Genomic DNA, 14,622 nt, shown 5'->3' with positions numbered 1-14,622 from the left:
AAAGAGGTATAATTCCCCAGAGTGTGCAAAAATGACAAATGCCTTTGTATTCTATTTCCTGTGAAACATTCTTCATGACAAAGGAATACAGTTTTTATATCTCACCGAGAACAGCGAGAATTTTCAGATGCCTTCCTTCACAACTTTCAGACAGGAAAGATCTAACATGTCCTCGTGCTGTAAAGAGCCCCACCTCTTTGGGATTGTTTGGGACGTGAAGTTCAGTGACAGCACTGCCTGCGATGAGCACATTTCTCAAGCTCGTCTCCAGAGCACGAGAGCAACGCGCAGCAGATGCCTGTATATTTGCTTCCATGACGCAGAGTGATTCAGTAGAGCACAGCAGCATCGGTTCACTGTCAGCACAGAGCTGCATCGCTAAAGCTCTTACTCGGAATATCTGACAAAAGACAAGCAGCGCGAGCGTCACCTCGAGCGAGCAGCAGCGCGGCTGTCGCGTGCACGGTGCGCGTGCAGGTAAGAGCTGTAGCTTTCTGAATGCCTTTTTAAAGTTTGCAAAATCGTGTCATATATAAAATGTCTTCAATGACTGGATAGTTGCGATTGAATTTGATATAAGGCTACGTTTAATTTCTTATTTGTTCGTTATATGAAAAAGTAGGCTACAACATCGACATAAGTTAATAGTATTTCATGTTTATACTATTTTCTGTCTTCTGGGTGTTTATTCATGCTTGAAAACATTTGTATATGTCTGTAAAACCCATCTGTATATTGGTTTTAAAAAGCATATAAAAACACAAGGTTCGTTCTGAACTTTTGGGCTCACGTGTTCGTTCAAGAACCTTTATCATTTTTAAAATTACATTTTAAAAATAATTTCATCAAAATGTTTCAACATCGTCCGTAACTTGTCAGAAAAATAGTGATAATAATAATAATAATGATAAAAAAGTAATAATAAATCGGTCGTTTCTACTCGAATTTATTTATTTTTCGTTTTTCAGATAGTAGGCCTAGCTAATTCAGTATAAAGTTGCCGAAAAAAGCGCAGATCATTAAAGATTAAAAATGTTTAATAACTTTGATTTTACTTAAACATTTAAAGCGGTAATTCATAATTAATTTCTAAATTTTAGTAGACAATCACGGGTAGACAATTACCTATTGCCAGATGTTCAACTGACTACTATTATGCTACAAAATAATATCAGCAGGTTTCTATAAAGGCAGCTGTTTTGATTTGTCGTGGATTTATTTGTCGGATCAGTTTTTAAACGAAAAATTCTTATTAAAAATAAAACATCTTAAACAAGCACTATGATGGCAGGTAATATTCCGATTTATTTATTTTATTTTACCTACATCTAGTATTCAATGAATAGGAGGAGCTTAAGACTTTTCTAAAGTGGTTCGTTGTTTTAATCTCACGTGCCGTTGATTTCAACCAGAAATAATCCTAAATATTATCGCAAATATTATAGGCTACTATAGGCTACTATATGGTGTAAGGTAACTAGCGTTACAAAAGATTATTATAATTTAATGAACTCGAATGAAGCTATCAATCAAGCTCTGGTGAGGCGTGAAGGACACTAAACAAATCAGTAATTTATGACTGTTAAAGGCTAAAATATGTTTCCTACCGTTTCAGGATTGACTGATGTTGCAGAAGGTGAGCTGAAAACAGCTAGAAAACACATTTCTCCTGAGCTTTGGATAAGGTACATGTGCACCAACATACGCTGACACAAAATATCGAAGATGTTTGAAAGAATGATTGTTTATTTATTGTTTAGTCATATTTAATACCAGATTGTTAAAGGAATGTTTAAATTAATTAAAACACTTATTTGCATCTATTATGTGCATATTCCACAATACCATGAAGTGTGTGGGTGGCCCCACACTGTATCGACCTCTAGCCCTATTTACCTGTCTGATACTGTCTTCTGTATCAGTGTTCAATCAAACCATGCCAGGAGTCTGATTACCTTACAGTAATAATATATACGGTGTCCATTATAGACTACTGGAAGCCAGCATATTGAACTATATGCAAGTTGCATTTATTTCATTTCATGCATGTCTGCAGTCAAAGACCAAACGATCGAGGGTGAAACATCTATGAATGCTTTACATCTGATCAGATTGTATTTAAATGCAATTGCTTGATAAGTCTTAACAGACGCACCGGCATTTAGTCTTGCAATGTTCTGATAGACCTCCAGCATTAAATAAGGATTATAATGTAGGACAGTGTATCTAGGCCTATTTAGATCGCAGTGTACTGTGGGACTTTCTGTTCATGACAATTATAGGTCAGAAAGGAGTCTTTACAGCCAGGAAAAGAGAGACAGATTATTTTAAGTAAACCTGTTTTGGAAAGTGAAGACATTTGCTTTTAAAACACTACAGTTTGCCTGAGGTATATTTGGTTAGATGATGGATTTGGTGTGTAATGTCCTATTCTTGTAGCTATTAGCCCCCCCCCCCCCCCTCTCTTTCTTCTGTATTGACCCCGACAGGTCACATAAGTAATTTTTTTTAATGCATGATTAATTTCACAGTAGGGTTAACAGATGAATTTCAATGCATCAGGCAGATATGAGCTATGATTTAAGGCCTATATCAGCATGAATAGTTATCATCAGCAGTCTAATAAACATAAACCCTTTCAATAGTTCAACCGATCTGTGTTCAATTTTATTTATTTATTTTTAATTTGAAAACTTTATGAGTGTTATTCTGCTGTGCTACCAATTAATTTGAAGTGTGTGTATCATATCATATATATTTTTTTCATATTCCTAATGGGATGAGGGGTCGTATTGCTCCTATTGGGAGACAAAAGCCAGCGGGATGGGATCTAAATGAGGTTTAGGGGGCTGCAGATGGGACCCTCTCTTTCCTGTCAATTTAACTGGGCTTTTCCAAACACTTGACCTTTTGTACTAATTCTATTATCAAGCTGAAATGAAAACGTCACAATATTCCTATAATTAGGCTACGTGCAATGTCTACAACATCTCTATGATAACTCGTAACTCCGACGTTTAAAATAAAAACCAAGCAGTCTTTGCAGCAAATGCCTTTTTTCTACTGTAGAAAAATAAAATATGGTGACATTTTTTAACATAGCCTAATAGTAATTTTTCAAATTCGGATCAATAATGCACCTGCTATTATAAAAATGTTATTGATGAGACACTTTGTCGGACAACGCGTCATCGGCATCAAACGATTAGTTTTATTCTCACTTGAGGTCGATTCAGTACGCACATCCCTCATGATGATGAAAAAAACGACATGCCGACATTTGTCCCCTTTCGCTTGATTTATGAACGCGTGGAAATTGGCTCAATATGGGGTGACAGCTCGGACAGTTTCAGTGTGTGACGATGCAGGTGTTGTTGATAACGAAATTATAACGCATTAATAAAATCTAGCCTACCTGACTGCTCTTCACCGTTAAAATAGTTCAGACGGAGCTGCTTTTACGACTTAAATAGTGAAACTAGTGGAATTGGATTCTCAAAGCGGAGGAAAACATATTGGAAAAAAAAAACCCCTTAGGCTACATTTCTTATTTTTATTTTGCATCATCATATCAGTGTAATACATTCGGTTTAGAATTAGTTTCGTTAGTTTCGGGTTTTAATAAAACCTATAAAATAACGTGCGATTAATCTTTATTAGTATAAATGTGGGTAAATGTTTTAGTTTAGGCTAGCCTACATATTTTCGGCGCGTTATAGCCTATATGTTCAAGTAACGAAATGTATTTCTGAAGCAATATCTCTTCTTCTATGTGCTATTATACACGGCTGGTTCTCGGGTGTTTTTTCCCCTAATTCAGATGTGCACTCCAGGCTCCTGTCGGGCTTCTCTTTAGTGTGTTTGAGTGGCAGTCAGTGGAGCGTCATTGGCTCTTCAGAGGGGCAGAGCCACGCCAATCACTCACAGCGCGCGCGCTCCGGCAATAAGAGACACTCTCACTACTGTTACTACTGATACGGGACCCGAGAAACGAGCCTGGTGTTGTATTGGGCATTTATCGTGCGTGTATTTATAAAGTTCGCGCTGATCGCTTTTGAAGGCGAGTTTTTAATGTCGTATGTGGAATAGGCTGCGACATGATCTGAATTCTGTTGCGTTTGGACATCTCCGACAGCGGGCGGAGGTAAGAAAAATACAAACTTTTAATCTTCTCCGAGTCCGTCTAAAACATATTGTTTTTGTTTAGGTTTTAGACATTTAAAGTGACTGGCTTTAAACAGTACAAAAAGTGAAAGGGGGAAACACATTTTTATTGTAAATTATTATTAAGCCTGTTATTATTATTATTATTATTATTATTATTATTATTTGTCTAATATTGGGTTACTATATAGGCTACATTAAACAAAACAAATAAAAAGCGGGGTTCTATATTCTTTATTAGATATTCGTAACATAACGGTGAGGCCAAAAGAACATTCTACAAAATAATCTGCAAATTTCGCTACATTGTTATTTCCCCACATAAAGTTATAAAAATACTGTTAATTAATTACGCAGCATTATAATTATTACACGCCTTTTCTTTTTGCATTTTTACACAGGGAAAACGTGTTCGTGCTTCATAGTCTTTAAGGGATCAAATAAATAAATAGCATTTTGCTGGCACACTGATTTAGTTGTTTATTTTATTTTATTATATTCTTTAAATTATATATATATTCCTCTTCATCAATTTGCGATCATTTTGAATTCTTTATTTTCTCTCAATGTGCGTCTGACACGGGAACAAAGCTTATCAGTAAATTCTACATACAATTGTTGGTGATTGCTGTTTTCTATTTCATAACTATGCCACATCTGGTAATAACTATTATCAGAGTAATATTCTTTATACTGTGCATAAATACAGTAATGCAACTAAATTCCTTCTTTAAATCCTTTACATTGTTTTTATTGCTAAATTAACACTTTAAATGTGTTTACAGACAAACACCTCCATTCACTGGTCTCTAAAGAATGGAAAAGAGTCTTCTGCCTGGACCAAACGACATTGTGATGGCTACCCCACCAAGTTCATTTCAGCAGGAGCCGCTCACGCCTCCAAGATCCTCCTTGAAGCCCAACCAAGTTGGACAGGTCATCCTCTATGGGGTGCCTATTGTCTCGCTGGTGATTGACAGTCAAGAGCGGTTGTGCCTGGCTCAGATATCCAACACCCTGTTAAAGAACTACAGCTACAATGAGATCCACAATCGTCGAGTGGCTCTGGGCATCACCTGTGTGCAGTGCACCCCGGTCCAGCTGGAGATCCTCCGGAGGGCGGGAGCCATGCCCATCTCCTCCCGCCGCTGCGGCATGATCACCAAACGAGAGGCAGAGCGACTGTGCAAGTCTTTCCTGGGAGAGAACTCACCACCCAAGCTGCCAGACAACTTTGCGTTCGACGTGACGCATGAATGCGCTTGGGGCTGCCGGGGAAATTTCATCCCGGCGCGCTACAACAGCTCCCGGGCCAAATGCATCAAGTGCTCCTACTGTAATATGTACTTCTCCCCTAACAAGTTCATCTTCCACTCGCACCGCACACCAGAAGCCAAGTACACACAACCAGACGCTGCCAACTTCAACTCCTGGCGTCGGCACCTTAAACTGTCAGACAAAACGGCAGCGGAGGACCTGTTGTTTGCCTGGGAGGACGTAAAAGCCATGTTTAACGGAGGAAGTCGCAAGAGGGCACTTCCGTCCTCTAACTGCTCGGCCATGGGCACCGTCAAGGCCATGAACTCAGTTCTGCCCCACATGATTTCTCCAGAACTGGCTCAGAAGAGAGGCCGGTACGAGGACAACGATGAGTTGGACACCACCAGCCTCTCGCCTCGAAAGGCCCCCCGCAGTTACCCGGTCATCCCGGTCCCAAGCAAAGGTTTCGGGATGTTGCAGAAGTTTCCAACTACGTCACTATTCCCAAGCCCGTACACCTTCCCAGCATTCGGCCTGTGCCCGCAGAAGAAGGACGACAGCGAGGCGACAAACGGACAGAAAAACAGCGGCCTCTCAGGGCTTCTTTGGCCCGGCCGCAAGGACGCTTTTTACCCGCCCTTCTGCATGTTCTGGCCTCCGAGAGCAACTGGGGGTATTCCGGTGCCCACTTACCTCCAACCCCAACCCAATGCCCTTTCCTCCCTCACAGAGAGCCCGTCCCTCAGACAAGCCTTTTTGGATCTGTCTGAACAGGGTGATGCCAGCTTGGAAACGAACCCTAGATCCGGACTGTTCGAGAGCGACTGCCCGCCTGTGACCTCCGACCTCCGACCCACCCCGGAGGGCTGGTTAAAGCTGCTAGATGCTCCCTCGCTGCAAGCCAGAAAGGCCAGTTACCACTCCGCCTTCCGGCCGGTGGTCAAAGACACGGAAAGCATCGCCAAGCTCCACGGCAGCCTGGAGGACTTCGGTCCGGAGAGGCACCTCTCTCCTGGCACCAGCTGCAGCTACGACAGCGGAGAGAGCGATGAGGAGCAGGAAGTGGACGTAGAGACCAAACAGGACGAGGAACAGGAGGACTTCACCAACCGTGTGGCGCAGACGCCTCCGCAGACGCTACAGCAGCCGTGCGGCCTGCACATGCGCGGGCTTCCCAACAGCAGTGCAGGGGATCAGGCCAAAGAACAACCCTCGTTCCCAACCGTTCCCACTGAGACCTCAGCAGAGGACAAACCCGGCCTCGCTGTCAGTCCGCCCACCATCCTCAAAGCCCCCAGCCCCGTTCACGACTCGCTGGAGGAAAGCGCTTCATACAGAAATGTAAATATTCCCTCCAGGCACTTTAACTAATTATTTAAATGCGTGTCATTGGTTGGCAGGGGCCATATGCATAACAAGATTGATAGCCTGTATTCCCTGCAGAAATGAAATATTCAGGGCTCTTTGATCCCTTCTAATAAGCCCAGTCGTGTTTTGTTTAATGGCGACATTATGTTTGCTCCCCTTTGTCACTTCTGCCTATTAGCCCCTTTTAATCTTTAACCCTCTGACACTACATTAACAGACAGAACGGGAAGAGCGACAGGAATTGAAACGGGAATTCTTCAGCAATTAGCCTTAGCACAGACATGTCGCTGGTGCGTTAATTTATATAAAGGAACGCGGTAGCATGACAAAGCAGAACAAACATCAGGATCATATATAAAACATAACAGTGTTGTCATTTTCAAGGCTAATCCAGTCTCTGCTGTGGGCTGACTGATATATTTGGTTGCTCTATGTTCAGCCTTTGGCCTGATGTTATGAATCAGTTCTAATCAGACATCTCTGGTGTTTTATGCTCACAGGCTCACAAGAGCAGAGACGATGGGCTGCCAGCATACGCAAGCAAAAACAAAAGCACCATCTCAGGTGAGGAATGAAGTTAATGCTGTTGCAACTTTGCAGATGTGGAAACTGTAATTCGATTATTCCATGCATTATTTTCTTTTGTTTAAGTTTTTTGCACTAATTTAGCTTTCAATATATATATTTACATTTAAATTTAGTCATTTAGCAGACGCTTTTATCCAAAGCGATTTACAAATGAGGACAATGGAAGCTAATTATTATTGTAAAATTACATGCATTACTTGATTTTATATAGAAGTTATTTTTACAATGTTTACTATATATATATATATATATATATATATATATATATATATATATATATATATATATATATATATATATATATATATATATATATTAAAACCAATAATTATTGTAAAAGTAAATGCACATTAAAACATATTTTAACTAAATAATTAAATGAAAATAAATTCTTAAAATAATGATAATTCACAAAAAATAATACAATTTTACACCTTTACATCTCATTTGTGTACATGCATTCACATTTGAATTATTATTTTTTTTTTTTCAGATGACAACAAAGAGCAGAGCAGCTTTTTCGTCCCAGAGACAGAGACATTGGCTCCTGAATACTGGCGTGAGAATCCAAGTAAGAACGCACGCCACTTTATCTCAGCTTTACATCCACCACTTACAGCAAGAGGGCAGTGAAATCATTTGCGCAGCACAGCCAGCCCACCCCTGCAAGGATATTAGGATTAATCTAAATATAAAAGATAGGGGATGGAATATACTCTCGCCTCACTCTTAAAATGGAGCAGCTCTCTCCAGAATGTCATTGGGAAAATGTGTTCTGTAGGGAGCCATAACAGTTCAGCAAGACAATCAGCTCAACGCCAGGAAGGTGACAATCACCATTTGAACAATATCAGACGGAAATAATTGCCTTTTGCTTGGAAAAATCTTCCATTAGAAAGATCATAGCTTATTGCCTTTTATCTGTCAGAAAGACATTAAAAGTGTTTTATGACATCTATAGCAACATTTATATCATCTAGCCGATAATGATCTCCTCATACAATATATTTGAAAAAAATTACATGAAACAAATTAAATGAAACCACCTTTGCCTGATTGCTAAACGTCTCCGAGGGGCTGCTGGGAAACGTGATTAGAAACTTCTGATTTTCCCGAAGAGTCTAACGGCAGTGTCTTAAAGATAGTTGTGTTTCTTGGGAGGGAGGGAGGAAAATAATCTAATTTTCCATTTATATAATGCAAACTGCCTTGGCTTTGACTATTCACGGTTAATTGACTGTCAAACGAGGTTGTTATCCTCAGGCACTGTCTGCAAATTTGCTTGTCAAATGAGACAGAGAGAGGAGGAGAGCGAGAACAAGACCGCTTTCCAAATGAGGAACGCCTGGTTCGGCTTAAAGAGGCAAGACGGGGAATGAGAGAGAGAGAGAGAGAGAGAGGGGAATGAAGGGAAGATTATACCAACGTGTTGGATCACTTCATTTGAGCCATTTGCAATTTAGACACAAAAACACAGGCGGCGGTGGACATGCCGTGCAGACGTACCGACTCAAAACTGTTTCGAATAATTTCCTGATTCAATAGCGCAGTAACATTAATGAATTCAGCTGTTTTCACAATTTCAGGATATTGGAATATTGTAAGGGCTTTTCCAATGAATGCATTTGAATGCACTAATCAGATATTTTGTTAGAGGAGTCAGATATATATTATATTTTTTCATTGCATAATGTCTTTACAGTAAATATGAAGCCATACCATATTCATGATGTATGAATGCCATTTCCTCACCCCAGAAAAATAGCATTGTATTCTTTGTAAGTCAAATATGTTTGTCTGAAATATCCTGTTGTTAGAGTGACATCTGCTGGTCGCTGTTAGAACTGCATGATGTGTGTCAGTCTGTAATATGAACTAACAGACTAACTTCTATATTCTTTAATATAGAAACTGACGTGAGTGGATGCTTGCAATGCGTTTTATATTTAAAATCATCTTATTTCTGCTCAGCAGACCAAAGTCAAGACTCGAACTCCCCCATATCACTCAAGAAGGATGTTGAGAACATGGAAAAAGGTGAGATTACAAGCAAAGAGTTTAAATAAATGCTTTTCTCTTGAACCTTGTATTAATCAAAGCAGTGCAACTGTTTTCAACATTGATGATAATAAGAAATGTATGCAATGCATATTTGATGATCATTTGACTGGATTAATTATGCTGAAAATTCAGCTTTGATCACAGGAATAAATTGTTTTTTTGCAAAATATTAAAAAAGGAAATAGGTATTATAAATAGTAATAATATTTCACAATTTAACTGATTTTATTGTATTTTTAAACGAATAAATGAAGCCTTGGTGAGCAGAAGAGACTTCTTTTGAAAACTCCTACTGAACCCAACGTTTGATTTCTGGTGTATTCTGTCCTTCAGAGGAACTCCAGAAAGTTCTCCTTGAACAGATAGATTTACGGAGGAGACTGGAGCAGGAGTTTCACGCGCTGAAAGGCAGCTCTCCATTTCCAGTTTTCCGTAAGTGTCCTGACTTCACACGTTTTATCATCACGATTTAGCATGTAAAATTCTGGTCAATCAAAGTATAGCTCTACAATGACCGACTTCTAAAATAAGCCCAAAAACGTTCAAAAAATTTTTGAAAAGCACTTTTAGACCATTACATAATTTTAAAGGGGATTATATATGAATACAGGTCACCATAAGATACCACTGTGTTTAATTCCATATTTGGCCATCCTACAGATAACTTTCAGGACCAAATGAAGAGAGAACTGGCTTACAGGGAAGAAATGGTGCAGCAGTTACAGATGGTAAGGAGTTTTCTTGGACACTAAGTTCATAATTTCCCATAAGATTAATTAGCTTTTGAATCATATAAATATCCCACGTACAGCTCTGTTATATTAGTAATCTGCTGAAGCAGGCTAAATCTATGTTAGAGAAGAAATATAAGACAAGCAGCAGGATCTGGTGTCTGGCAATCTTTTGTTGTCTAGAGCTGGTTCAACATTGCACAGCGCTGCGGCATCAATCACTGGGGCATCTGTGTTTTAACACATGGATGATGCTGGCAGACTGCCACTGTGTGTTCTCTCAGTTCAACACCATCCGTCAAGCCAGGGGAGAGCAGATATGAGAGATTACAGCAAGACCGATTGAAAGCTGAACTTCTGTATCGCACAAAACTATAGAGATGAATGCATTATGAAGTTTGGAAGATGAAAGCTTCCTTTTAGTGTTGCATCAGCACATATAAGGGAATATGCAAATGTAGTCACACGGCGAAAGGGTATTTTTCATTTAAAAACAGAACGGCTTTAAAGCTGCAGTAGGTAACTTTTGTAAATATATATTTTTTACATATTTGTTAAACCTGTCATTATGTCCTGACAGTAGAATATGAGACAGATAATCTGTGAAAAAAATCGAGCTCCTCTGGCTCCTCCCAGTGGTCTTATTGCCATTTGCAGAAACTCCGTCGCTCCCGGTAAAAAACAACCAATCAGAGCTGCGGTCCGTGACTTTGTTTGTGTTCAAAATGTAGAAAAATGTATATAATAAGCGAGTACACCATGAATCCATTTTCCAAACCGTGTTTTTAGCTTGTCCTGAATCACTAGGGTGCACCTATAATAAGTGTTTATATTCGGACTATTTTAGATTGCTTCGGGGGTACCGCGGCGGAGTAACCCAGTACCTTTGTGATTCTTCATAGACATAAACAGAGAGAAGTAGTTCCGGCTACGATGTTCTTCCACAAGACGCAAACAGTTCTGTTTATTAACCGCTAGAGCGTCAAAAGTTACCTACCGCAGCTTTAAGTGACCTATTGCGCTTGTGTTTTTTGAAAGTAATACTTTTATTCAGTAAGAATGCATTATATTAATAAAAGTGAAAGTAAAGACATTTATAATGCTACAGAAGATTTATGTTTCAAATAAATGCTGTTCTTTTGAACTCTCTGTTCATCAGAGAATAATGAAAAAAAATTTTTTTTAACAATTTCCATACAAAATACAAATCAGCAAAAACTGTTTTCAACATATATAATTAGAAATGTTACCTGAGCAGCAGGTCGGCATATTAGAAGCATCATGGAGACTGGAGAAATGATGCTGAAAATTCAGCTTTACATCACAGGAATAAATTACATTTTTGCATATATTGAAATAGAAACCAGTTCTTTTGAATTATAAAACTATTTAACAATTTTTCTGTTTTTACTGTATTTTTTTTTTTTTTTCAAATAAATGTAGCTTTTGTGAGCAGAAGAGACTAAAAAAATATTGAGCTCAGATTTTATAACAGTCAAATTTAAGCACATTAAAAACATTAATTAATTTTTTTTGTGCCATCCCTTCTGTAGATAGATAATATAGCCACTAAAAAGGCAGATAATAGAAATATTGTATTGTTGATGAGCAGTCCAAGTATTAACTGATTCCATAGTGTTTTTTTGTTTTGTTTTTTCGTAGATTCCCTATGCAAACATCATTAGAAAAGAAAAGGTCGGGACACATCTAAACAAAAGCTAAATGGTAAGTATCAAAGTCATTTCATCAACAAAAAAAAAAAGATGTGTGCATTCACTCAAATCTATTTCTATTTAATACAGACTTCCTAATTTGTCAAGTTGAAAATTGCTTCACTTATTTTGATGAGTCAAAGTAATGTAAAAACATGTTTACATTTATTTGTATAGCACTTTTTACGATACAAATCATTGCAAAGCAACTTTACAGAAAATTAAGTTTCTACAATATTTAGTAGTAGCTTATCAGTGCTGACTGTCAGTTTATGTGCACATGACAGAAACTTTCAGAAAAATAAATACAAGACATAGTCAACCAGACGATGAACACTATTAACAGCAATTATTATAAGATGCAATCACACTTGTAGCAATATTTGGTAGTTATAACTAATTGGCCATAGTAAATATCATAAATTTGTCATCACGTTTTTGATGTTCTTGATTATTTTGAGAAGTCTTTGTGACTATATCACTTGTTATATGTTGTAGGTCAGTTTGTTTGAAACATCTCAACACAACGAAAGCAACCTCTTGTCCAGATCAAAATGTTGAACGCTGCCTTTGACAGACCATCTCTCCAATCAAACCAAAAGGCATCCGTGGACTGACTGACACACAGTACCATTAAATGCATCTACCAATGATTTAGAGTTCATTTGACATATTTCCTGTACAGTAGCCCCACTTTGATTATTTATGAATTTATTTAAGTTTATTTATTACCCATGCATTCACTTGTTTATTGATAACAGCAATCTGTACAATGATATTAGCTATAGCTTGTAAATGTACAAAAGGAGGCTGTGGAGGGAACGGGTTGCTCTGTACTGTGGCTGATGAGCGATCTGAAAGTGTGTAAACCTTTCTTGTTTTGCCTGTTTAAATACAACATTGACATAAACACAAGTTTAAAACTGTTAATATTAACCGTTGATGCAAATGTATTTAAATATGTTCTTGTAGTTTCTCTACTATTTATGTGGATAATTAAAAGTCTATCATATGAAAAAGACCACTCATTTCAATGTTTTATTTTATTTTATTGATTTATTTGTTTTTACAAGTGGCACTTGACACAAAGAAAATGAGTGATAGTACGAAAATAGGCTGTAAAACAATATTTGTGTGCATTTCTAGGGTTTACATTAATAACTGCATCCATTTTACGAATTATTTTCTACATAATATACTTAAATGCTGCAATAATAAAGAGAATGATTTTGTTGTAAAACAGCAAAAATAAATAAATGAATAAATAAAATGGGTTAAAAATAAGGTTCAAAAATAAGGTATGAAAATATATACGGTGTCTTCATATGATTCAGTGAGTATAATGAGTACAAATACAGTGAGCATGTGATTCATCTGTTTGGTGCGATCAGTACATGTCTAAATTCGGAAAATACTATTTAGCGGTTAAAGTAGTGTACAGCCGTGGCCAAAAGTTTTCAGAATGACACAAATGTTAATTTTCACAAAGTCTGCTGCCTCAGTTTTTGTGAAAGCAATTTGCATACACTCCAGAATGTTATGAAGAGTGATCAGATTAATTACAATTAATTGCAAAGATAAAAAAAAAATTACTTACTCTCCAAAAAACATTTCCACTGCAATTCAGCCCTGCCACAAAAGGACCAGCTGACATCATGTCAGTGACTCTGTCATTAACACGGGTGAGAGTGTTGACGAGGACCAAGCTGGAAGCTTTAAAGAAGGGTGGTGCTTGAAATCATTGTTCTCTGTTAACCATGGTTTACAAGGAAACAGGTGCCGTTATCATTGCTTTGCACAAAATGGGATTGACAGGCAAGGATTAATGTTGCAATTGAGATTGCATCTAAATGAACCATTTATTGGATCATCAAGAAGTTCTAAGAGAGAGGTTAAGTTGCTGTGAAGAATGCCAGAATCGGGTGTCAAGAAGGGCAGCAAAGAAGCCACTTCTCTCCAAGATAAAACTGACATTGTGCAAAGGATTGGACTGCTTAGGACAGGGGTAAAGTCATTTTCTCCAATGAATCTCCTTTCTGATTGTTGGGAGCATCTGGAATAAAGCTTGTATGGAGAAGAAAAGTTGAGCGCTACCATCAGTCATGCAGTCCTGTGTCATGCCAACAGTAAAGCATCCTGAAACCATTCATGTGTGGGGTTGCTTCTCAGCCAATGGAGTGGGCTCACTTACAATTTTGCCTAAGAACACATCCATGAATAAATAATGGTACAAAAACATCCTTGGAGAGCAACTTCTCTCAATTATCCAAGAACAGTTTGGTGGTGAACAATGTATTTTCCAGCATGCTGGAGCACCTTGTCTCGAGGCTAAAGTGATAAGTGGCTCTGGGTATATTAAATCATTGGCCAGGAAACTCCCCAGATCTTAATCCTATTGAGAATTTGTGCTCAATCCTTAAAAGGCAGATTGATACAAAAAAAAAAAAAAAAAAAAACACAAATTCTGACAAACATCAAGCATTGATTATGCAAGAATGGACTTCCATCAGTCCGGATGTGGCCCAGAAGTTGATTGACAGGACGCCCAGGGTGGCTTGCAGAGGTCTTGAAAAATAAGGATCAACACTGCCAATACTGACTCTTTGCATGAACTTAATGTAATAGTCAATAAAAGCCTTTGACACTTATGAAATGCTTGAAATCATAATATACCAACATCTGAAGAAAAAAAATCTAAAAACACAGAAGCAACATGATGTTTAATGCTTTTGTGACTC

At 38.1% G+C, this 14,622-nt stretch overlaps 1 protein-coding gene across 4 annotated transcripts; it reads left to right on the top strand.

The window, feature by feature from the left end:
- Positions 1–205: 205 nt before the first annotated feature.
- LOC128021483 (SKI family transcriptional corepressor 2-like) lies at positions 206–12,898 on the top strand. 4 transcript variants are annotated; one of them, XM_052608721.1, is made up of 10 exons: positions 206–477; positions 1,616–1,685; positions 4,950–6,765; positions 7,293–7,356; positions 7,874–7,951; positions 9,355–9,417; positions 9,775–9,873; positions 10,102–10,169; positions 11,809–11,897; positions 12,383–12,898. In XM_052608721.1, the coding sequence occupies exons 3-9, from the start codon at positions 4,981–4,983 to the stop codon at positions 11,881–11,883; spliced, it is 2,232 nt and encodes a 743-aa protein (XP_052464681.1). In that variant the 5' UTR covers positions 206–477; positions 1,616–1,685; positions 4,950–4,980; the 3' UTR covers positions 11,884–11,897; positions 12,383–12,898. The 4 variants fall into 4 exon arrangements, with proteins under 4 accessions (XP_052464681.1, XP_052464679.1, XP_052464682.1 ...); XM_052608719.1 differs by having other exon boundaries at positions 9,352–9,417; XM_052608722.1 differs by having other exon boundaries at positions 208–477; positions 9,352–9,417; positions 11,835–11,897.
- The last annotated feature ends 1,724 nt before the right edge of the window (positions 12,899–14,622 follow it).

This window comes from Carassius gibelio, chromosome A10 (assembly GCF_023724105.1).
Source record: "Carassius gibelio isolate Cgi1373 ecotype wild population from Czech Republic chromosome A10, carGib1.2-hapl.c, whole genome shotgun sequence".
Lineage (NCBI taxonomy): Eukaryota > Metazoa > Chordata > Actinopteri > Cypriniformes > Cyprinidae > Carassius > Carassius gibelio.
This window is presented reverse-complemented; position numbering and strand designations above follow the sequence as displayed.

Excerpts from the sequence above, each read along its gene's own strand:
- LOC128021483 (XM_052608719.1), top strand. The coding sequence starts at position 4,981 with ATGGAAAAGAGTCTTCTGCCTGGACCAAACGACATTGTGATGGCTACC. Across the intron at positions 7,952-9,351 it reads ATACTGGCGTGAGAATCCAA|CAGACCAAAGTCAAGACTCG; the intron begins GTAAGAACGCAC and ends ATTTCTGCTCAG. Across the intron at positions 10,170-11,808 it reads TGGTGCAGCAGTTACAGATG|TGTTTTTTTGTTTTGTTTTT; the intron begins GTAAGGAGTTTT and ends CTGATTCCATAG.